The following is a 25,578-nucleotide window of genomic DNA, read 5'->3' as shown; positions in this document are numbered from 1 at the left end:
TCTGTCTGGATTTGAAGAAAAAGTATACGATCGAAATGAAACATTGCCTTTTTTCGTTTCTTTTATTTTTTCGTCTTTTTTGTTTTTCTCTCGAAATAAAAGCTACCGTCTCGAGGATCGATAGATAGAAAGAGGAGTAGGGGGAGGAGGAGGAGGAAGAAGGGTACCGAATTCGACTACATACGGTGCTGAAGGCGGGAGAAGGAAGTTTAGAGGGGCGAAGGAAGTAAGTGAAATGGCGTCGAGTTGTTGGTAGAGGGGAGAAAGTCGGTAGTATCGTGCCGGCTGCGCAAGAGCAGCCTGCAAAAGGTAGCTTTTCCAATAATGAAGAACCCGTGGTAACTGTCAGTTCGCTCGTGGTACATTTCGTTGATTGTTGTGTGTTGCGCACACGCTCGGTGTGCCTGTGCGTGTGTGCGCGCCGTGTGTTGTTTTTATACGGTGTTTTAGTAGGAAAGACAAGGGCCCGAAACTGACGTAAGAATAAGGAAAAGAAAATGTGATTTGAGAAACACGAGGAATTAACACGCTTTTGTTCTTTCTCCTGGTTCGCGTTTTCGACCGAAAGAGAAAGAGGATTTAATCCAAAAGGAAAACTTTCGTGGTAAACGAAACTACTTGGCTCGTCGCGATAACAAGGGTACGTAAAAACAAACAAACAAAATTCTTTCGAGAAACGACTAGTTCTCATTATTTTTTCTTTCCTTTCTTTTTATTGTGTTTTGCGTTTTGACATTAATGCTAAGATACACCTACTTATCCACCTACTATCTACCCACCTACCTACCTACCTACCTACCTACCTACCTACCTACCTACCTACCTACCGACCGACCGACCGACCGACCGACCGACCGACCGACCGACCGACCGACCAATCAACCAACCAACCACTGATGCCCACCATGATAAACAAACGGAACGCCATTGACTTTAAGCTCGCGAGATTTCCTCGTTGAAGATTCGGGATACGTTTTTAGAATACGTTTTCTTTCTTAAAGATTTGATTTCGTGAAAATTTTTCTCATCTTAATCGTCTCTCTTTTTGATTTTTTTTCTCGCAAGCGTCTCTCTCTCTCTCTCTCTCTCTCTCTCCCGCATTCTCGTGTCGCTTCGATCTGCGTATCTCCGGTGTGTGTTGCTATCCGCTCGCTAGAAAATACCCCGGGCCTTTCTAGATACATACATATATACCTTATATATGTATCTGTACTCTATCGTTTACATAGATATATACATTTTTCGAAACGATCTTTCGTTATAAAAATTGGCAAAACTTAAACAATAATGGAAGGTACGCGTTACAACGGTACACAATATTCGGTAGCAAAGTGTTAGCATTCGAAGTGGCAGTTCGTTCGTTAGCGACGAATTGAGTCAGTCTACAGAGCAGGGCAAAGCAAAAGGATGAAAATGAGGTAGCATTGATTTCGTTTAATTCCGTTCTCGCGTATGCTCTCTGTTTACGATATTTCATTCTTTTTTCATCTTGTCCATCTTGTAGTTTTATTCGATTGTCGATCGAACGAACGAACGAACGAACGAACGAACGAACGAACGAACGATCGATCGATCGATCGATCGATCGAATCTCCAAACGACGCAAAAGGACGCCAAGAAAGTTTGCTCAACGAACGATCTCCTAATTAATACGTTAGGTTTCGAGTTTCCTACGTTAGATCAACGCGATCGTCACAGCTAATCCGAATAATGGATATTCATAGAAATCTGATGTAAACCGTTGTAAATTTATGGCAGAGAAAGGCTTTTCAAATGTTTGTACTTTTAATGAAATTTAGCGACCGCATCGTTACGAATCGATCGAGATCTCGATAGGGTCGTCGCTGAGCCGAGAGAGAATATAAAGGGTTAACGTGACTCGGAATCAGGGCAAAGTAGAAGCACGCAACCGGTTGGTCGCGCAAACTTTCCTCGATTGTAAATCCGTCGTTACGTATCTTCTTTGGCATGCGCGCCCGTACGCCATAGCATTATAGCGTTACGACGAGCTTTCACCGCACGCGCTCACTTTGCAACGCGAATTGACCGTTATCATTTCGTATGTTATTTATATGTATGACATATAATACATACGTATCTATATACGCTGATGCAACGACAAGAGAAAATATTAAATGCGAAATGAGAGGAATAATTATTTAACGAAGAGCTCATTAGGAAGGACAAGTTATTCAATCCCGTTCGTATAGAGATAGAGATTTGAATTTCGCGACCATCCATCCGTACGATTATGCAAGCTTCGCGTCAATGTCGTTTGTTCGTCAATAATGCCGAGGGTCTTCGCTTGATTTCTCGAGGTGATTAAGGTCAAACGACTTTGCCGATCATGGTATTCACGGCACTATTGCGCTGAAATTTGAACGTTGCATTTATCGAAAGAAGGAGGAATCGATCGATTAGATCGATTCGCCATCGCGAACCTTTTGCGCGCGCCTCTTATTCATCTTCATTGGTTTCTCCTTTTTTTAAACACAGCCCGTCGAAAATGTCCAGAGGAAAAAAGGTAAGCTCAAAAAATGAGAAATCTCTACTTTCTTACCTCCAGTTATTCGCCGCAAGACATTCTAACGTTTCTCAGCGATACTTTTAAACGCAGCACTCTCCTTCTTCCACTTCCTCCTCCTATCATTTTTCCATTTCTTATTTATGCGACTTCCCTGCGCGCAGTGCCAAACGAGAATTTAGCCGTTTAAATCTTAGGGAAAGATCGTCTTTTGGATTTTCGCCAGTTACGCGTCGAAAGTCTGGATTTACAGCATGACACCGGTTATAACCTCTCTATCCATTCGTCTGTCTTTTTCCATTTTTCCCCTCTCATTTCGTTCATCATCGTCAGGAGAGAGGGGCAATTCGGCCCAGTTTGTCTTGTCGCGTTTGCTTTCTCGAATAAGGATAAGGATAAAACTTCTCCTTAAAAATCCCGACTTCCTCCTAGAGATTGTAAACGATGAAAATACGACGAGCGGGAACGGCCGGTAGTCTCGTTATGCATTTTTCCAACCAACCTCGTAAAACTCGTCTGCGAAGGAAAACTCGAAAGCCGAGTAAAAAGGGAGGAAAGACTTTCATCGAAAGAGAAATAAGAAGAAGAAGAAGAAGAAGAAGAGAGATCAAAGAAAAAAAATCGCGTCTCGAAGAGCTAGCTTATCGAACGGCTAATTCTCAACTAAGGAATATCGGTGAGGATCTCGTTGAAGAAGGTACTCTTTATTATTCGGTACTAGAGAGACTTTCGGATGATGCGCATCTTTAATAGGCCAAAACTATGTTCCTTCGTTTCGTTCGTTATCACTTTATCCGAAAGATAACAACTTTTTCATTATAATTTTAAACGAATTTCTGTCGATCCTTCTGTCGATGTCGTTTTATCCCTCGAAATCCACGAAGAAAGAAGCGAGTCGAGGACGGCCAAGAAAATCGAAGAAAGCTCTGAAATATTGTAAAAGAAAATCGATTGGCTTTTACTCTCTGTCTTTCCTTCGTAAAGTATCTTCGGAGGTCATTGAACTTTTTCTCGCCCACTTTTTCGCCTGACCTTTGAGAGATCTTTGAGAGAATCACACTTCAGAATCGGTAGGTGTTTTGCCTCTCTCAGATAGACTCTTTATTTTTATATCTTTCTTTCCTTCGTGGCCACGAGTCACTCTCGTTTTCGTTGATCGACTCTGTTCGATGAAAGAGAAGGAAAGAAAAAAAAAGAAGAAATAGCTTCTCCCTTTTGTTTCTTTGCGAAAAGGAAAAGAAATACGTCCGAGAATTCGTGAGTGAGAGAAAGAAAAAATAGCGGAACGAAAGAAAGAAGCCTTTCTTTTCGCGGGAAAAGTGAAAAGAGAAAAAAAGCAAAAGAAGAAAGTACTCTCGACACTCTCGCTTTCGTCGATCGATATTTTGCTCGCTGTCTCTTTCTCTTTACGTATGTATATTGAATAAATGCGTATATGCCTGTGTCAGTCGTCATATTTCGAGTTGCTTCAATATCTTCCCAAAATATAAAAATTCCTTTTTTCTATGCTTTTCTTTTTCGCAGTTGCAATTTTAATTTTTTTCTTCATTTCTCCTACGAGATGTTTCTATGAAAATAACAAATTCGCATGCGGATCGTGTAAGATACGCGAATCGTGCATACAGCTTTCCACTTTCATCAATGTGCATTACCCCCTTAAAAAGAAGGAGAAGACAATCATCGGTGAACGAAAGACAGAGAGAGAGAGAGAGAGAGAGAGACAGGTGGATAACAGTCACGACAAACGCAATAATCTCAATGCATTGTTATGATTTTCCTCATTTATTTTTATTTAGATCACTCGCTACTGCATTTTTTTTCGATTCAAAACGATTCTCCTTTAATTCTTAATACGATCAATTAATTCGAAATGTTAAACGTCAGGGGTCACTCTGTGACACAAAAATAATCCAATGATAAAATGCCCTTCGTTGAATTTCTAGGATGACCGATTATCCCGAAATGTTACAAGTTACGACTCCTTCATACGATGACATTATAAAATAGTTCAAAGATTCGCTTTACACACAGGTACATATTATGTACATTATATAAAATCTAACTTGATCAACACGGTTAATTGGACGCATTGACCTTTAGCTAAACAACCATCCCTTTCTCGATTGTTTGTGGAAAATGGAAAAAGAAAAAAAATATCGCATGGTAATTTAGGGCACAATGGAAATCAAACGGAGGCTTTTTATCTCTCAATCTCTCTCTCTCTCTCTCTCTCTCTCTCTATTTCAGATAAATGCTTTCATGCGTACAAAAAATTTTCGATAAAATTCAACATCACTACCCCTTCGTTCTTCAGGGAAGAATATTTTTCAGCGAGCATTGAAGTCTCCCTTTGACGAATGTTCGAACTCTGGCCGAATTTCGTGCCACTTTCCTTGCCACTAGTCCGGGAAAGAGAGACTAGAAAAGAATATACATGTATGTGTGTGTGTGTGTGTGTATATATATACATATATATATATATGTGTGTGTGTATATATATATATATATGTATATATATGTATATCTGTATGTAAACCGAGAGCAAAGAGGATTACATGCTTCGTTTTTATTTCTTTCTTTTTTTGCTTCGATTAAAATCGGACACCCCATATGTGATGGGTTGAACAACGAGATTATATATCCAACGATAACCCTCTCTCCCTTTTTCTACGTGCAAGCGAGAGCAAATAGGTTCTTCCAGGTTCATTAACTATATGTACTGCTAGAGAAAACGTTCTCATGCCGCGTGTATGGACGACTCGGTGGGGAAGAGGGTTGCCAAGCCGAGGAAGGGTGAGGAAAAATGGGGGAAGGGGACACCCCATCGTCGTCGTCGTCGTCGTCGTCGTCTGCGTTGGCGTCGTAGTTGTAGTTGTAGTTGTCGGGGTGGTTGTACTATTGATTTTTTTCGCCCTGTCCCGTTGAATTATCGAGAGTCCGTCTCTTTATGTGGGCGATCCCGCTGGCACATTGTACGCACTCTGACAAAGGCCTAGGAGGGTTCAAGGGAGAGAAGAAGAAAAAGAGAGAGAAAGAAAGGAGAATAATATATGTATAAGTATACGGGTTGCAGTTTAGTTTTAAGAGAAAGAGAGAGAGAGAGAGAGAGAGAAAGAGGAAGAGAGAAAGTTGATATTCAATCCTGACCGAATGATCGTTCTATGCTCAGACGAGAGCTACTATTAATTTGAGAAAAGCAGGCCTGAACCATGTTGCAAAACAGGCTTAAGAGTTGGCACTGGGGACTGTTCGTCGTAGTCAGCCCAGATTGTTAGACTCGCTCTAAAAGAAACTCTCCCAACACCTACGGTACTTGCTATTCTTCTTGCTCGTTTTCTAACACTTTAAGGGTCGAGCTAAAACGTTGACTACTACTACTGCAATGTCTGAAAGCTATTTCTTTTTGTGAATATGCAAACTCGATCCGATAAAAGTCGTTCGTCTCTATTATTGTGATTTTATTTAAACGCATTTTAATACAAATCAAAGAGAGAAAAAGAAAGGATAAAATTATTCCTCGATCATATCGGCTGACTCTATGGATTACCGGAACATTTGCTGAATCTTCAGCTTATCCCGATAATAATCATCGTTTGCGAGGATCTCGTGAAATCCCGATTATTCGTTGAAAGAGCTAGTTTGTGTTTGGAACCACCCTCATATCTTGCAAGCTACAACCTCGGTGGTAACTAACTAGGATTAGTTACTTGTTAGACAATGTATACCTAAGCTGCCTGTATTGCTGAGTACAATGAAACGATCGAACACGAAGGTGTCACGGAATGTCGAATTAATCGAGCGAATCGAGTCTACGTAAGGTGTACAGCACGTAAAATCCTACGCCTCCCCCCCCTCTCTCTCTCTCTCTGCTCAATGGATTTATGAACGTCGATAAGTAACTCTGATAGTCGGAAAAGTGCAGGAAAAAAAGAAAAAGAAGACGTGTTCTAGGCAGAGTGCACATGTACCTACATAGCGATTTAAAAGCCGTCACCAAAAGGGTTGAGATTAAACGTCAAATGGCTGTACTCTTATCGCTTATTCGTAGAATCATTCCCGTAGAAGGTGCTTCGTCGTAGACGCGTCGCTACGAAATAAATTCGATAAACTGAAAAGATCAAAAAGAAGCGAATGCTTGGGATTTTGCGCTTTCCTCTTTATATCGTCCCCCCCCCCCCACCCGTTTCTATCTCTCTCTTTAATTTCATGGGTAGACTCAGACAATAATTTCATCGACAATACGATCTTTTCCACGCGAGTCAGCCAGCTTCTTCGATCGGCTCTCGGTAGTGTTAGCATCGTCTGTTTTCTACTTTTCTTTTTTTTTTCTGCGTTCTACGTACCTCCATCTCTCTTTCTTTTTCTCCTTTCAGTTTTCTTTCGATAATTATTCCATCATTGTTTATTTAAAGCTTATACATTTGTATTCGTAACAATAATAGCCAAGAAGAATAAATAGCTCTCCGTTGAACGATAACACGAGCATCTTTTGCTCTTTAAATCTACGTTCTCGTGTTCTCCTTTCGTTACTCGCTCGAAATGCATTACGTCCATGTACTCTATCTCTCTTCTTTATCTTTAGATGGCAAGGAGCAATAATTCGATCGGTGGTAATAACCTCGCCGACAATGGCGAAGCAATGAGGAGAGAGAGAGAGAGAGAGAGAGAGAGAGAGAGAGAGAGAGAGCGAGAGCGAGAGCGAGCGAGCCAGCTGGCCCTCTCCTCGATTTTAACTACCTCTATTCAGCACCTTCCTGCACTCGAGACACGCACGCGAGATGTCGATCTCTCGAAACGTTTAACTTTGTCTTCCATCGTTCTCTTGTTCCACTTTTACTTCAAACCGAAATCGATATAAATTCGATTGTCCAACGAATATTGTTTCTTCTGTTGCCACTATAAATCGTTTGTTATTTTCCGAGTGAATTATCGATGACTTTCTTTTCGTTTTTACAAACTAGAATAATTTTTATTAAAAAATGTCTTGGGAGATATATCGCGTCGTTCGTCATCTATGTGTGATAGAGAAAGAGAAATGAGAAATGTCAGATCGTAGGCGTTTCAAACGAAATATCACGCGAGTGTTCGCATCGGCGGCGTTGTTCGTGGTTCGTCGCGCATTACACGAGCCAGCTCGTTCGATTTTTATAGCGAAGTAGCCTACGTTAGTCGACATTGACGCGATATTATCCCGATATGCGTTCGAGCTTATCCAAGCGTCAGTCTCTTCACGTACGATCGGACTCGGAGGAGTAAACATCGCTCAGAGAATATGTTTCTGTGTGTACGCTTCGTGTATGTATGTGTGCGAAACACGGGAAGGACGTGTAAATAAAAAAAGGATCTCGAGCGATTTGGAAACGAGAAAGGATGATGACGACGACAACGACGACGGGAGTAATGGTAAATTCAGCGTGTCTAAAGAAAAATGTGTCAGCGACACGTGTTGCATTTCGATGCAACAGTTTATGAGAGAGGGCTAGCTATTCTAGTAATTAATGAATTAATCAAATACGGATTTCTTGATATTGATTTAGGGCCTCGGTCCACGATACCAAAGTTATGGTCAGAGGTTCTGGGTCCGAGGATAATACGCCGGATAGGCCGATAGATTATTCATGCGAAGAGTAAACATTGGCGCATCACGCACGTGACTTCACGAACACATGCGCGGGCACACGTGAAAGTGGGCCCAACACGTAACTCCTAGGACCCACGGCGGCTGTGGCATCTGGATACCACGTGCTACCACGGCCCTTTTTATATCTCCTCTTTGTATCAAGAAGAAGGAACATGAGTGAGAGAAAGAGACCAGTCGACTGACTTTTAATAGCGTTCGAGTCAGTCAGTCAGTCACGGTGGCCCGTGCAAAGACCAGAAAAATGTCTTCGATCTTTCGTAGCACATGTTTCTCGTTTGACGGGGCATGCTCGAAAGATGCCATCCGAGCTAACGTATATTTCGCACACGTGCCGATCCACGGGCTTTTTATTTCTTACTCTTACGAAGGAGACCCTTAAAATCCAATAGCACGATTTTCTCGCATTTTCGAAATTCCATCTTAATATTTGTCCTCTAATGCACCTCCGAGAATTTCTCATTTCGAGTCCTCTCGCGATAGGATGGTTTCTTCTACCGACTTAATCGTTCCTAAGATGCCATAGCGTTGGCAGATGTATCGGACGATGATTTCTGTAAACTCGACGAGCCGAGAAAAAAGCCGTAACGAAATTGAATTCGGACCAGATGCGCAGCTATGTAGATAAATAAGTATACCTACTCGTTGCGCAAGCTCCTTGCGAAAGTTACACCTGTGGCCGTTTAAAAAACAAGCACGGAATCCGCTCGTCGTTCTTTAATTCGATTCTTTTCTCGGCATTTTAATCACACGTATCCTACGCGTAGCGTAGCTTTAATTCCAGGCATTCCGTGATTTGAAAAATAACGAAAGGTAACGCCTCGCAAACTCGCTAAACTCGTCTTAAAGTACCACGTCTGCTCTGTGCCGTGCAAGTCATAAAAGGTTAAAAGAGCTCGCCGAGTTGGAATCTCGGGTAAGTTGGTGCTCCTCGTACTAGGCAAATGTATAAAAGGGGGAAGAGCTTTGAGATGGAAATAAAAGGCTCTTTGCGTGGCTTTCGATAAAACTTTTTCGTAGAAACTCGTAATTCTTTTTTTCATTTTTTCAATCTATTCGATCGGATCTTCGATCATCGAGATACGTGATTTTCGATTGAAAAAAGAGAAAGATACTTTGGTATACTTTCGAAACTAGCACTACATTCCATTTCAGTCTATAGTAGTGTAACTCGCCCAACACACTTTCCATGCGCCTAATTTACAACTATCAAGAGCGTAGCTCGTCCGTATAAAAGAGAGACGAGGAGAAAGGCTGCCGGCAAAAAGCCGAGGCTAGCACGTAAAACGCGATTACGGTCAATGCAACATACACTCTTTCTCTCGACAACCTAGACCTTCCGTTTCCGACCGACACACACGCACACACACACGCGCGCGCGCGCGCGCGCGCGTAGCTCTCCGTACATATTTACTCACCCACATATATATGAATTTTATATACAGTCGTCGTTTCTCTTAAAGTTTTTCGAACAACAGGAAGTAGCGCGTTAAAGTTTGATCGGAAAGATAGGCGTGATAAAAAGAAAAGGGACTCAGTTTGCAACTAAAAGCTTCGCGACATCGTATGTCTCTTTTACCTTGCACTCTCGCACTATCGATCGATATATTCGAGAGGAAGGTAAATTTTCGCACGGCAACGAGATATATCCGGAAATAGAGACAGGACGTTAATAGATACCGTCTCCTTCCTCTCCCTCTTCCTCTTCCTCCTTTGTATATTCATCGTTTATCGATAAACATTTATTGAATCTTTTTACTCGCATATAATCCACGTTAAAAAAATCCTTCCTTCTTTCGTCATGCACTTGCGTTTGAATTATTACGAAGAAATAATATGCAAAAAGGGGGTCAAAGGTCGATCGTGCTACTCGTATTCGCGAGACGCGTTTGGAAATTCTGCTTATCATTAACACGCGGGCAACCACGGCTCGTCACCGGTCGCATACTCCGGAACGTTAATGCAACGTTACATAGGATAAACGTGAAAATTGATAAATTATTATGATGACGTTCCGAGAAACGAACGAACTGTATGACATCGTTTCTACGGGATCCGACATATCCCGGAATTTCTACTAATAATACTATCCCAAAACAATATCGAGAAGCGTAATTACAGCGACTCCGTGTTTGTCCCTCATCAAACTCGCGGTTTTTGCCCTCCAAGGTTCGGGAAACCTTCCGATCGAATCCTATGTAGTACGGGAACGCAAAATGGTTGGAAAATTATGCTCGAGCCGATAATTATAGGCGTGATAAATCGTCGGTTGCACTTGCGATGATACAAAATCAAAACTCGTATCATCGGTTACCTTCGAAGTTTCTTCTTGGTGTCCAAGTGCCGTTTAAAGATCACACTTAATAAAGATGTCTCTCGGTGTGCAAGGCGAGAGGAAGAGAGAGAGAGAGAGAGGGAGGGAGGGAGAGAGTCATCTACGAGAGAATGCAAGACCGAAACGAATGTTTGAAAGGCCGCGTTGGCGCTGCTATCAATAGTTTGGTCGTTGGCGAAGTACCTACTTTACTCTCCAGCCTTTTACACGCGTACATACGCAAGCGTAGAAACATACATGGGGTTTAACGGAGGGAGGCTCGCTTCGTTGGGAAAGAAGGAACGCACATACGTTCGAGAGTGCATACTCTTTTATCGGTCCTTAACTTAGCGAAGAAGACTGAAAAATATAAATCTATTAAAACTTAAATTCTTTTTTGATGGACATTTTAGAATTTCAATGAGATATTAAATATCAATAATTATTAAAACGTATCGTCGACGTAACACATAATAATCAAAATAAGTTTTCCAGTAACCTAAAAAGTTTGACTCCCGTTTGGCAAGCTGGAGTTACTCAGGAAATTTATGCTCCGTTCAGGCTCGTGAAACAAAGTGCTATAAATTTTCCTTCTCGCCTTGCCGCGAACGAGGGCGCAAAAAGTTTGTACGGGCGAAAACGTTAAGTCGAAAATTATCTTTTTCCTTCTTCTTCCTCGTCTTCGTCTTCCTCTTCGTCCTTTTCTCCTCATCGTGATTGTCCGAACACGACCTAATAGCATTTTCGTGATATCGAGCGGCTTTTACCGGGAGCTCACTTAGCGACGGATATGACGTAAAAGGGAAAGGTTACCGACCTTTAAAACACTGTCCAAGTGCTCCAGAAACCTAAAATTTCGTTCAGCTTTTCTTGCTTACTGCTTTTCTCGTCTCGAGTCGTCTCTATCTCGCGTGTTTTCCGATCAATCGACCGAGCTTAGGCGTCCTCGAATAAACCGGAGGGACCATCGAAACCATGCGTCTATTTTTGGGAGGAAGTCGTGCGATTCTCTTTCTCTCTCTCTCTCTCTCCCTCCCCTTTCTCCCCTTTCTTCGGTCCGACTTCTCTTCGTCGTTCGAACTTTGCGACGTATCGTCGTGTAACGTATAGAATAGATATTGGTACATTGGTCGATATACCGATGGGATATATCAGAGTTTAATGATACTAACATTGTTTACCGTTTAAAATTAAAATTATTCTTTTTTTGTACGATCCTCGAAAACGATTGTAATAATGGCGTTGCCAGAGCATCGGGCAGCAGGGCGTTTTCTGATGGTATCCTATTTTTGGAAGGAATCAACGAGCGTGCCAACACGTCGATCGATCGTTGTAGGATCTCCCGACGGATCATTCTTCTCCGATGCTCTCTGGTCGTCCTGACGCGTCTGCTGCTACCTACCTACCTACCTACCTACCTACCTACCTACCTATCTACCGCTTCGGATACATTCGGCACGTATTATCGTCCGAGATAGATGGAATTATCTCGATATAGAAAAACAAGCAAGTTTTCCCTTTCCCTTCTTGGCAACGTGACGAACAGCGAAGTAGAATTTTATATATATATATATATATATTTTGTTAACTTGATTGGAAACAAGTCGCTCGACAAAAGTATAATAACAATGGAGATAGGAAACGAGTAGAAAACGATTCGATCGATTGAAACATTTGTTTCTTTTCATCCTTCGATATCGAATTAAAAGGGAGAAAGAACGAACAGAGAGAGAGAGAGAGAGAAGTGTGGTAGAGAATGAAAACGATGAGTGCTCCCACGAATGAATCGAAAAATTTCATTAAAATCCTTGGACGTGTCCCTTCCCTTGTATATCTCTTTCACTCTTCTTCGTAGTCTCGCTACATGTTCTCTTCCTCTATTTTCTATTTTCTTCCTCTTTTCCTTTCTTTTTCGTTTGGCGTAAGCACGGCATCAAAGCTTTGTCGGCGCGTTGGCCGGAACAACGAGCAGATTCGGAATTAGCACGGGCCAATGGAGAAGAGAGAGAACTCTCGTCGCCGTAGAAAGATCGAGCGAGAGAGACAATCCTTCCTTGCCCTTTTCCAGGCGCCGACCAGTCTCTTCTTCCTCCAGGGCCTTTGCACTTTTCTTTCTTTCTTTCTCTCTCTCTCTCTCTCTCTCTCTCTCTCTCTAATTCTCCGTCATTACCACGTTAATCGCTCCCCTTATCGAGGGTGAACCTATCGATCTCGCGCAAGCCACGCGGGCTTACGGCTTTAACCCTCGACGACGCACGCTTCTTTATTCCTTCGAACGAGCCAGACATTATGTGCGCCTCTACTTTTTCTTTGCTCTTTTAAACATAAGAAAGAGAGAGAGAGAGAGAGAGAGAAAAGCAATAGTATTTGAGCCGTCTCTTTCCGGCGACGATGTGAATCGTCACGTAGAACGGTCTCTCAAAGTTGGACGAGGACGACGATGACTGCGAGAGTTGCCGCGCCATGCCGGACTGCGACGACCGACACCGTGTCACGAAGGAAGTCCCTTATGTACGCGACTCGAATGCTCGATGTGCTCGACGCTCTCCGTACAACTCAACGACGAATAGATAAATACTGAATAAATAAAACAACGAGAAGGTAAACTACGCTAAATATCGTTACGATGTTTACCAACATCGGTGACGCTCAAATAATTCTTGGCTATGGTGTAAAATCATAGGTGCAAAAATACCTGAAAAATAATTCATCCTATAGGATATTCTTTTGTGCAATAGGTATATAACACTTGATAGCTTATTAAAAACTAATGATATTGTATTCACTAATGAGTTGTGTTAAAAATGAAACCGTCGGGAAATATGCATTTGTAATCGATCGATCGTCGAATCGATACTACCGGAAGAGAAAATTCTTCGTCCTGTCTGTATAGACGTCCTGCGGACAGGCTGCAGACCGTTAAGTCGCTCTCTGAATCCTTAATACTCTTCTCTATTCTCTCTCTCTCTCTCTCTCTCTCTCTCATCTCAATGATCGTCATGGAATTCTCCAAGGACATGCTCCTCGAAAGAGACGATCGAACTCGATTGTTTTAGACGCGAGAGATAAAAACAAAAGTTGGGTCTAGTTTCGGGTCAATGACTCGAGGAGAACGAGGTGATGCAAACAAATCTCACGACGACGTTGGGAGTGGTTTCTGCATCGACTAGAAAATACAAGAATCAAAGGTGGAGAGTTTTGTGTTTTTATTCGTAGACGTAGACCTTCGTCCTCTGTGTTCGCGTGCGCGCGCTTGCCTCGTCTACAACGACGCAAGAGGAGGTCGAGTGACGAGAAAACGCGTTCAAGTAGGTCCTCGTTCCGACCTTTTTACCTTGACGACACGCGTGCGCGAGCTCGATGAAAATCAGCTCGCGTAAAGAAGCGAGCTAGTGTCAATTTTCTTCAAACTCGTCTCCCTAACGTTTCAACGTGTAAAAAGAATATCGAATGTTCTCGTAAAAGAGACTTTTCTTCGAGTTTTCGTCATCCGTTTTTAGGTCGACGAGTCCTCTCACTTGGATCGTCCCCTGGGAAGGCAAGTTCCTCTCATTGGTTTTTAAGTACGACCAGGTCGACTCTTTTTTTTTTTTTCTTCTTCATCTTTCTCTACGGTTGCCGTCTTAACGACGTCTATTCTTCGGCCGCCGAGGAGAAATTACGCTACGACACCGAAAACCCGTCGTGCTCCTCATGACTCAGAGACGTCGTTTCGTGACGTAGTCGTGACTCATGACTCCCTTCTCCCTTCTCTCCCTTTTCTCGCCGAATATACACTCGACGATGATGACCGCTTGGTTAGAATCTGCCAGGTATCAGGAGATAGATAGATAGATAGATGGATGGATGGATGGGTGGATAGATAGATAGATAGATAGATAGATAAATAGTCAGAGAGAGAGAGAGATAAGAAAGGAGGATCAATGTTCTCTTTCAAACACGCAAATATTGCGAGGTATTCAACGTCGATGATTGGTTCTTGACACGAAAAGTGTGATAATCGTTTATTATTCTAATTGATCATTATTTCCTTGCGAATGAATGTTAAATATAATATTATAATAGACATTTTTTCGTTCGCGCGACTCATTCGATCGAACGATTTTTGCTTGATTTGGTATACGCGCTTACTTATATATACTCGAAATGCTTTCGGAACGAAGATAACTTCCCGTTAAGTTCACGAATATTCAAGGGGAAACGCAGCTGCGGTTCGTCGCGGCTTCTTTCCGAAAAGGAAAACGATCGTCCATACGGGCGCGAGCATATTATCGCGTATACTTATCTCTCCGAGCTAGCTCTCGTATACAGTAAGTATCTTTGTATGTGCATCGTGTCGCTTGACTCACAGTGTACCGCTCGTCCTTCCTCGTAAAATTCAATTTCGGTTTAACATTCTTTTCTCTCTCTCTCTCTCTCTCTCTCTCTCTCTCTCTCTCTCTCTCTCTCTTTCTTTTCACGCGAGCAACCTTCTTAATCGATGAGTTTCTTTCGACGATGTGGAACAAACCAGGAGACCGTAATAGGTAGTTGTTACTAAACGAGGCGTGAAACGATTTCTACTCTCTCGTTTATGCTTATACTCCGAACTCGGGTTAAAAGGAGAAACGATAAATCTCATTATACGCGTTTATATACGAAGAGTAGCGTGAAAAATCTTGAAACGAGAGAGAGAGAGAGAGAGAGAGAGAGATAAGAGGGCGATCGTGTATTAGGTACACAGTGGAACGCTCGAAAGCGTTCGCGAGCTTCGAAGAGATCTTTGACCCTAGTGGGTTTCGAATGACGTCACTTTATGAAGACTCGGGCCCATTCCCGTACTTGGATCCTTGGACCCATTCGCTTCTCAAGCCCTTCTTCTTTCTCGCTGGAATATTTCGACAATTTCTTATTCTTAACTTTTATCGTTGGAATTTGTTTCTTCAATTTTTTTGAAGAAGACAATTCGTTGGGTAAATTGATTGTCTGAATTGATATACTTTAAGCGAGCTTTCGAGGTTGCAGAATTCTTCCGACAGTTGTTACTTCGACGTAATATTACGACGGGGATATGCAGGACGATCACGAATCGTTTGAATACTGTTAGCAACTCGATACCGATACGCTTCTCTCTTCGGTTAATGCAACTTAAATGTAAAAATAATGAAGTGAACGCAACTGTCTGGTTATTTTCTCTTATCGTTGATAATTACAAGTTATCCAAACGATATCCGTACAGCTTGTGTAGCATTGGCACGTTTGCAGGAGGAAAAAAAAAGAAGAATATTTCCTTTTCGAAGGATAATTCTATTAGGTATTAAATTCGGTATTCGATCTAGTCATAACGGTAGTTAAATTTATAAATTTTTCTATAAAAAATGCTCGAATAATTCGTCTGGTGTATCGCGCCTGGAGATAGATATCCATTTATAAGTTCATAGCTATCGACCGATTATCACGATTCGATCACCATCTAGCGGCGGAAGGTTGAAACTAACTGAAAAAATGAACCCTTGTAAATGTTTCTTTACGGACATTCCTATTAATACTAATAATATGTATGATAATAAAATATGTATAATAATAATAATGTAAACGAATCGAACGATTTAAACAGTTTAGATCGAGTTTCTATCGAAGTTTAATCTATCCTCCGACACATATACATGTCACATGTCGAATTGCACATTTTCAAGCATCGTCGTCCTTTTCTTTAGCCCCTCGAGCGTTCTTTCCCAATAAATTTTCTTTCCCACGTATCGAGGATATCCCTTCTCTCGATGTTGCCATTGTAATCGTATTGTAATCTTCCTGGCCAATGAATAGCCGAAAGGAAGGCGACCGAAGGAAAGGGCAAAGAAAAGCGACTCGTGTAGTCGAGTAGCAGTCAGCGTTTCGAGAGAACGACGCATTTGCATTTCTATCGAAGTGCATCCCGTAGTGCCGGCTTCGCCTTGGCGTTGAACACAGTTTCTATCTTTACTCCGAGAAAAAGCTTTCTCTCTTTCTCTCGCTCGTAACGATCCTACCACGTGCAACGACGACACTATTTCCCGCTTTACTTAATTCCCTAAATATCTTACGAATTTACATCCCCTACGATCCCCTCGTTGTTGTCGTCTTCTTGATTTACGAGCAAAAATAAGAAAGTCGGATGATGAGAGAAAGCAATAGAATGTAAAAAAATTTCACGGTGAGAATTATTAATAAACGAAGAGAGAGGGGGTGAGAGAGAGAGAGAGAGAGAAAGAGTAGGCAGAGTCGATATTTTAGGTGCAACGTCGGACTCTTAGAAAACGAGTCCGCGATTTAACGATAGAAAGAATGAACGAATGAACGAACGAGCAGCCATTGGGGTTATTCTGTCGCGCATGAATCCGGAGATACTCCAGCTACGACGAAAATTAGGGGTTGCAAGGAAGGCCTCCCCTCGAGAGACTCGACAGACTGTTTCAGTAGGGGAGACCGAAACGTAATTTGCAACGCCTTCGATGACTCCTACCTCCTAGGCCTTTCTCCGAGTTTCTCAAAGCTCCTTTTACCGCCTTCCGTGAAATTATATCATAACTTATGGTTGTAGGGCTCGAATCATAATCAAAGGCAGTATTAAATATTAAATCCAATTTTTTTTTTTTTTTCTTGGCTACCTTTCCGCCTTAATCATATTCTATGATTACTATAAAGGAAAAAGTTGGGAAGACCTCTTGTTTTTAGTTCTACACTAATAGTCCCTAGATATCTAATTCGATACCAACGAGAGAGAAGGAGAGAGAAAGAGAGAGAGAGAGAGTGATAGGGGGGAGGGGAAGGAACGAATCAGTTTTAGGCAGGCGCGTACCTAAGTACGCCCCTGACTCGCGATAATGTCCAATCGCCCCTAAAGCGCTACCGAATGGATATAGGTACGACCAGAAGGACGAGAATTGCGAGGGAAGGGCGTAGTCACGAAATCAAGCTTTACGTGTCCATTCGAAGAAGCTCATTCTACAATCTTGCCCGACAAATATAGCCAGAACTTTTACCCCTAAGACCTAACATCCGGAAGTGTTTATAAATTTATTTCTTTGATAGATAAGAATCTAATGTAAAAAAGAAAGCATCGTGATACTCTTTATGCCTTCGAGGTACATACTTCATTCCTGTGTAAACGAAGAGAAGCCGATCAAACAAGGATGTTTCTACGGAAACTCTTGCGATATTAATGTTTACACGAGCTTTGCGTCAGCCTTCTCTCCCCGCCTCCCCTCTCTCTCACTCTTCCTAAAAAACAGAAAAAATAATAAATATCAGATAGCGTGTTTTGAAAAGAAAAGCAAAGAAGCATCTCTATCTTCTCTCTTTCTCTTTTTGTACGTCTCTTTTTTATGGAAAACGAATGAAGCAGCCCTTGGGAAAAACGATCGTTGCTCGAATGGTTCGTTAAAGTGTCGACGGCCGAGCTAGGAAAGAAAATTTTAATTCCTCTTTGTCCATCGTTACGACAAAACGTCGCCATTGTTCGTCACACGAAAGCACCATCGGGATACGGAGTTATATGCAAGAGAGAGAGAGAGAGAGAGAGAGAGAGAGAGAGAGAGAGAGAGAGAGAGCTACTGCGGGAGATATCGACCGACTCGTCCGGCTCGTATATCCGTTCTACGTGATTCCATGTGTGCGCGCGCGCGTTTGCGAATGTGAGGGTTGATCCTGAAAGTGTTTGTGTCGACCCATACGTACGTACATAACTGTATCCCTACAAGCATAGTTTCTATGGGGGCGGTGGGGTGGAGCAGGCCATATCCAAATCGACCCTTCAACGTCCTTATTCCGTTCGATATTTCTACGTGTACATATGTACTAACTATAGATGTATGCATCCGAGAAAAATCCCTCCAACTGTTTAATTAAAAACTTTCCTCGCGATGCGTCCGGATTCGAGCATCTTCCTGCTTCTATATAATCATGTGTCTCCTTTTTTCGCGTTTGCTGTACTCGAAATGAATTCTTCTTTTAATTGATATTCATTCGCCTATCTTTCCGTTCGACATCGTCGAATGTTCGTGACCTACCTCTGCGATAACGTGCGATTTATACGAACTACGATTAAAGTAACTTATCACCGAGTATACAGGATAATCCTAAGCTCTCGTTGTAATAACGTTGGAAATTTGCACAGGAAACTTATTCGTAAACCCTTAAGATAGAGTCGAACTCTCTCTCTCTCTCTCTCTCTCTCTCTCTCTCTCTCTCTCTCTCCCCCTCTTTCTCGATATACACGATTTGTTAATTTCAAAGATTCACATAGATTCGTTATCTTTCTCTCTGTTGCACGTTTCAATCGGGAAAACAGTCACAACGCGTTGGCCGTCCTTGTTAATCGGAAACGTCGAAGGCAATTCCACGTTAGAATAATCCCTCGTGAAATTGCATGCTCGACCGTGTTCCGGATCTCTTGGAAAATTAATTAATTGTCTCGGAGCATACGCGTAAAAAGAAAAGAAAAGAAAAGAAAAGAGAAAATGAGTTTAACAAAATTTTGTTATCGACGACTCGACGACCATCATTACCGACGAGGTACGAAAGGTTGCCGATTTTCAGGCGCAAACGGTTCCCGATACACGATATAATTAATTTCTAATTTATTTGTCCAATCTATTCGAGAAAGAAGGATGGAAGGAAATAAAGAAGAAAAAAGAATGAGCCTTTAAGAATTATACGATTATAATAATGATAATGCATTATTATCGAGTCTCGCTATTTTTCACGCTCGACTGAAGTTGAGTGACAACCGTACATTAAAATGCGCGACCTGCATTCTGCGATCGACCTCCATTGCGATTCCACGCGATAGAGAGACGATCGGCGGTGGAATGACGATAATCGTATCTGTGATTCGTTTCTTTTTTTCTATCATAGGTACGCACGGACGCACGCACGCACGCACGCACAGGATGGACAGGTGGAGGAGGATTATTTGAAAAGACGAAGAAATGAAGACATTTCACGGGAATCCTGACGAGATTCGAATGTTCTAACGATTGAGACGGAAGAACGTCAGGAACGTGAAACAAAATGGGCAAGTGTTGTAGCAAACGACAGGAGCCTCAACCAATCGGTAAGTTTCAACGGGATGGAGAAGAATTCGAACTCGATCAAAAGACGAAGTATTTTATTTTCCATACGTTTGCAGGGTACACGAAAGCAGAAACGGGATTGAGTTCGAAACACAGCAATGGTGGTTCCTTGGACCGATACACAGCCGATCCAAACCAGAGAGGCGTACAAGCCAGGGCGGATATTATCCGTCCGAGGCCAACACCTTGTAAGCTACAGATACAGCATCATCCACGTAAAACAAGCTCGCCTGTCGTTACGCCTGCATGTGTGTATTATTTTACGTTATCATCTTGATTTATCTTTGGTCGTAGATCGAACTAGTGGTCCTTCTCCTTTCTTCTTTTCTTTTTCTTTTCTCTTTTTTTTGCCACCTTTTCCCTTTTCTTTTCATTCAAAACTTTGTCCTGCTAATGGCAATCGTTGCTCTCCAATAAGGTGCTTCAAAGGTTTTTCGTCAAGTGCGATCATTGTTTTTAATAGCTCACTCCCAACGAGCAAACAAAATCGTCGTGGCTCTGTACAATTATACGGCTCGCGAGAGCACCGACGTGAGCTTCGTCAAGGGCGACAGAATGGAAGTTTTGGATGATTCCGAGCCGGACTGGTGGAAGGTTTTACACCTGACGACCCTGCAGGAAGGTCTAATCCCGTGGAATTTCGTAGCGGTCGAACGTTCCGTCGAAAGCGAAGAGTGCGTGTCGGACAATTCCATTTTTTTCGAAATTTTTTCTTAGAATCCAAAGATACGAGACGAACGAAAAATCTAATATTCTATACATATATATGTATATATATATATATATATATATATATCGTCGTTTGCAGTTGGTTCTTCGAGAACGTCTCGCGCAAGGAAGCAGGAAAGTTGTTGCTGGTCGATGAAAATCCACGCGGCACATTTTTGGTAAGACCAAGCGAGCACAATCCAAGGGGTTACAGTCTGTCGGTAAAGGATTGGGAAGAGGGCAGGGGTCATCACGTGAAACACTATAAGATCAAACCTTTAGACAATGGCGGCTTCTTTATCGCCACGAATCAGACATTCCCAACCTTGCCAGCTCTCGTTATGGCGTACAGCAGTGAGTATATATAGATCTTAAAGTAAAATTTCTCGCGATCAACGAGGCGATTAAAAAATCAACTTGATTGTTTTTCCATATGTTAGAAAACGCGTTAGGCCTCTGTCACGTTTTATCGAAACCCTGTCCGAAGCCCCAACCGGACATGTGGGATCTCGGGCCAGAATTGCGTGACAAATGGGAGATCAACAGGAACGAGATACAGCTGATAAGAAAATTGGGACACGGTAACTTTGGTGAGGTTTATTACGGCAAATGGCGGAACAAAATCGAAGTGGCGGTGAAGACGCTTCGTCCGGGTACCATGTCGACTGAGGCATTCCTTCAAGAAGCCGCGATAATGAAACAATTTCGGCACCGGCATTTGGTCGCCTTATACGCGGTCTGCTCGAAAGAGGAACCAATTTACATCGTCCAAGAGTACATGTGTAACGGGAGCCTCTTGGACTTTTTACGTACCGGTGACGGCAAGTATATGCAATTCGAGGACTTGATTTATATCGCTGCCCAGGTTGCCTCCGGCATGGAACACCTCGAGAGCAAACAGTTGATACACAGAGATTTAGCTGCTAGGAACGTTCTCATAGGCGAGAAGAATAAGGCGAAGATTTGCGACTTTGGCCTCGCTAGAGTGATCGAGGACGACGAATACTGTCCTAAACAGGGAAGTAGGTTCCCGGTTAAGTGGACCGCTCCCGAAGCCATCGTTTACGGAAGGTTCAGCATCAAGAGCGACGTTTGGTCCTATGGTATTTTACTAATGGAGTTATTCACTTACGGACAAGTTCCTTATCCCGGTAAGTGCAATTCAGGCGCAACTCTTCTTATCTCTTCATAACATCTCATATTTTGATAAACGATAAAACCAACACTTCTCTCCCTCAGGTATGCACGGCCGAGAAGTGATCGAGCAAGTCGACAAAGGTTACCGTATGCCCAAACCACTGAACCATCCGCTGCCGGACAGTATATATCGATTAATGTTACAGTGCTGGGACGCCAGTCCCGAGAAACGGCCCACCTTTGAGTTCCTTAATCATTATTTCGAGTCGTTTAACGTCACTAGTGAAATACCTTATCTCGAGCCACCGACGGACTGATACACAGCCCACATGCAGAGTCACATGGTGCCGCATGGTCATTTTCATCCAGCGCACATCAACTGTGCCATGGAATTTTACGGTATTTATTGCTAAAGAATAAAACGGCGATAACCAAGTGGGATCGTTATTGTTGACGATGACGTCAGAGAATTGAGAAAAACCATTAATCGAAATCCGTTACTGACGAAGAAAACCAATGAAAAAATAGTAAGGACAAATGTGCGACTTGTTTCTTGACGCAATAGGGATGAATTATGGCGATTTTATAAACACGCGCGACTATTCTTTACGATAGAAATACTCTCTCTCGATGACGGAAAACCTTGTGTGCCATGAACTTTATCAATCTTATAGGTATTATTTATCAGGTTAACGCGAAAGGCAAGAACTTTCCGATATTCTTCTGACCAATCGTGAATAACTGCCGAAAAATCTTTCGACGTCTTATGTAGGAGGATAATGAAGGAAAAAAGTAAAATGAAAAAAAAAGAAAAAAAAAAAAAGATATAAAGAAGGAAACGACTATCTAAAAAGTACCAAATTCAATTAAGCTTCGTGACCAATTGTGAATAACTGCCGGATTTTTGAATCTCATGTGTTATCCCGACTGAAATGAAAGAAAGATATAAAATTTGTCTAGTGCGTGTGCGTGTGCGTGTACGTGCGTGTGTGTGTGTGCGTGGCGTACGCGCGCGCATTTGTATGTATAAGACGTGTATATATATATATATATATATATATATATATATACATCTTATATAAAATGCTGAATGAATCGTTGGTTACACGTTTTCACAATTTTGAGAAATATTAAGTGAACGATGTTTGATCGAAATATTACTATTAATTAAGGTGTGTAGAGCAGTAGCGTTGATACGAATTGAAAGGTAGTATAGATAGTATTTAAAAGTCATAGATGATATAATCATATTTTAGACCGTTAGATTATTGTCGATTACGAAGGGACAAAGAGAGAGATAACGATACGTAATAATTTTTGTCATTGATCTCCGATCATAGTCAAGTTTTCCTATTGAAAAAATATCTTTCGACGACACCTTCGAAAATTATCGTACGAATTAAATATTCACCAATCGTTATATCGAATATCGTCGGAAATGCACAAATTAATGTGTGAAATGGAACTAGTGACAAAGAGATTTCGCGACTAGGGTATTTGACTGTATATTTACAATGGTAAACGTCATACTTGACTTGATTCTTTTTTGTTTCTTTTAAGAAAACGCATATTAGTTTGTTTCTATTCAAGGGTATAAGTATTTAATCCAGTATTCGTACGATTATTTTTAGCTGTGATTTTTCCCTAAGTCACGAAAAATACCATAAAAACGGGAGACCAGACGGGGTCTGCGATTAATCTATTTTCTTTGCGTTTAACAAATTATGGATTAAAACTACAATAGCTGTCGATAAAACAAGTTATGTACGTGCAAGATTTTTCCTTTAGATTGCACAACATTACGACGCGTGAGATTAGTGTTTTCGTAGTTAATACGAGATGAACGAGAGTGAGTGAGTGAGGAAGAAATGAAAAAAGTTACTAATATTGGTTATAAGCCAGAGTATGCGCGCGCGTGTGTGTACCGTAAAAAAGAAACTTTATATTATCTCCTTGCGTACGCGTGCGTGCGTGGCTGGGTGTTGTGTGTGTGTGCGTGTGTGCGTGTGCGTGCGTTAAAGGCGATCTAGTAAAAAATGGTACGCAAGATATAATAAGCCATCGATGTTATTCGTACAAAATGTCTGAATGAAAGAGGAAAAAAAAGAGGAGAATTGTAAATTTTTTACTAAAGATACATACAAATGACAGGTTAAAAATAGAACGTAGATGAAAAAAGGTAGAAACGTTAAAAAATAATTAAACGCGATAGTTATTCGAATCTCCTCCGAAAAAATCGATACGTCATTTAATCTACGTATCCGCACGTTTTCCTTTTTAGAGAGGGAGAGGGTGTCCGATATTTCGTCTATTTCATCGTCGTCCCATGCGAAATCGTATCGTTAGGATTAAGTCTATGGATATAAATCATTAGTTTATCGAAATTTCATTGTGAAAGAGAGAGAGAGAAAGAGAGAGAGAGAGAGAGAGAGAAAATAATTGTGTTACGCGTGTCCTAACTAAATATTTTTCACGAGCATTTTACTGCGAATTAGTCGATTGGCGCGACATTAAGGAAAATTAAAGAAAAAGTAAAAAAAAAAATAAAGAAAAAAAAAGAAAAAAAGAATACACGAGAACATGAGAAAGGAATGAAAGATATAAGCGGTGATATGCGCGTTAAAAATGTCACGTTTTGTAGCTTTAGATAGCTATTACCACGTCCAGTACATTTTTCTATGAGCGTTTTATACTGATCAAAATGTTGTTGTTTTTTCGTGAGGTTTAGAAAAAGAAAGAAGGATGATCATTTGAAAGTTTTGCCGACGATCGAGTGTCGCCGTAGTAGTTTGTAGAATAGTCGTCTTATGCAAGTTCGATTCCATATAATAATGGATTTAAAAAGAAAAAGAGAAAGATATACAGATTGCAAAAAAAGAATGATTTCATTGATATACCGAGCGCATCGGTAGTAAATCAGAGAGACTTTTTTTTCCCCACAATCTATTTTAACTTTTCTTTTTTCTTCTAACTTTAGACTCTTGCAAAAGCATCACGTGATCGACGTACTCGTTTTTCGCCGAAAAGGATAAATCATTTTTAAGAACAAACGATTCGCCAACGCTCCAACTGCCATTCTATAATTAAAAGAATCAAACGTTACGGCGGCAATTCAGAAAGGCATTCTCATTCGTTCTATCGTGTACCTAACGAAACAAAATATGATGAGCCTCCTGTGGCTCATATCGGTATATATCGTGATACTATCTCGATTCGACAAATTTCTATCTCTATGATTATTAACACGCGTATCTCGCCGTTGCCCCGTTCAAATGAAATCTTGATAAATCTGTGATATAGCGGCAGACCTCACGTTTTGATACAGAGTTTGAACATTGCACGGGATTACCGCGACATTACACGTACTAATGTTGTGTATATAGTAACAAGTTTAACGGTTGGTTATTCGTCGCGAATTACATGCACTTTTGAACAACAACAGCAACAACAACAGCAGGAGCAGCAGCAGCAGCAGCAGCAGCAGCAGCAACAAAATGGTCGTCACGTGGTGCACGAGCAGAGGATAGAAGAAATATTTTTTCATTATATTCGATCGTTCTAACATAACCGGCGCCACGTAAATACGATTCACCGCTATCCTTTGAGATAAAAGAATCTGTATATGTATAACGTCATCATTTTTTATGTACCAAAGCTTATTATCATTAAGTAATTTAATGATTACTTTGTATTATTGGATTAATTACCTTAAGCCTATACAGATAAATATATTATGTACCATATTAGAGGCCGTGAAAATATTTCTTCCCGTTGCCGGACTTACGTATCCACTACTAGGAATCCCATGAGATTATTTCTGTCAATCAATTCTGATCGATCGGAAGGACGTTGCAGTAATGTATGGGTAAAAAGTTGATCGGACTTAACGGGCATAACGTTTTGATCCCAGGAGATTTATTCTAAGACCAATAATTTACCTCGAAATACAAAAAATTCTTAAATAATGAGAGTTTATCTTTACAATTGAAAGGAGACACAGGAAACATATAATGGATAGAAACACAGAGATAGGTCAAATAGCAACATGCATATCTATCATCTTAATAAGTGCAAACAACAACTTCCCTAGTAAAGAAAAGAGAGAGAGAGAGAGAGAGAGAGAGAGAGAGAGAGAGAGAGAGAGAGAGAGAGAGAGAGAGAGAGA

General features: G+C 41.4%; 2 protein-coding genes across 4 annotated transcripts; both read left to right on the top strand.

Annotated features, from left to right (window-relative positions):
• The first annotated feature begins 254 nt into the window (after positions 1-254).
• Positions 255-24,329, top strand: LOC124429443 (tyrosine-protein kinase Src64B). 3 transcript variants are annotated; one of them, XM_046974751.1, is made up of 7 exons: positions 255-640; positions 19,351-19,549; positions 19,625-19,816; positions 20,032-20,242; positions 20,377-20,630; positions 20,717-21,427; positions 21,516-24,329. In XM_046974751.1, the coding sequence occupies exons 2-7, from the start codon at positions 19,507-19,509 to the stop codon at positions 21,728-21,730; spliced, it is 1,626 nt and encodes a 541-aa protein (XP_046830707.1). In that variant the 5' UTR covers positions 255-640; positions 19,351-19,506; the 3' UTR covers positions 21,731-24,329. The 3 variants fall into 3 exon arrangements, with proteins under 3 accessions (XP_046830707.1, XP_046830709.1, XP_046830708.1); XM_046974753.1 differs by having other exon boundaries at positions 257-640; positions 19,625-19,756; XM_046974752.1 differs by lacking the exon at positions 255-640 and adding an exon at positions 7,751-7,927.
• On the top strand, positions 21,743-25,576 carry LOC124429587 (GATA zinc finger domain-containing protein 11-like). The gene is made up of 2 exons (XM_046975042.1): positions 21,743-21,812; positions 24,710-25,576. The coding sequence occupies exons 1-2, from the start codon at positions 21,743-21,745 to the stop codon at positions 24,973-24,975; spliced, it is 336 nt and encodes a 111-aa protein (XP_046830998.1). The 3' UTR covers positions 24,976-25,576.
• Positions 25,577-25,578: the final 2 nt, after the last annotated feature.

This window comes from Vespa crabro, chromosome 15 (genome assembly GCF_910589235.1).
Source record: "Vespa crabro chromosome 15, iyVesCrab1.2, whole genome shotgun sequence".
In the NCBI taxonomy this organism is placed as follows: Eukaryota; Metazoa; Arthropoda; class Insecta; order Hymenoptera; family Vespidae; genus Vespa; species Vespa crabro.
The sequence above is the reverse complement of the archived record's forward strand: the minus strand, read 5'-3'. Positions and strand labels throughout refer to the sequence as shown.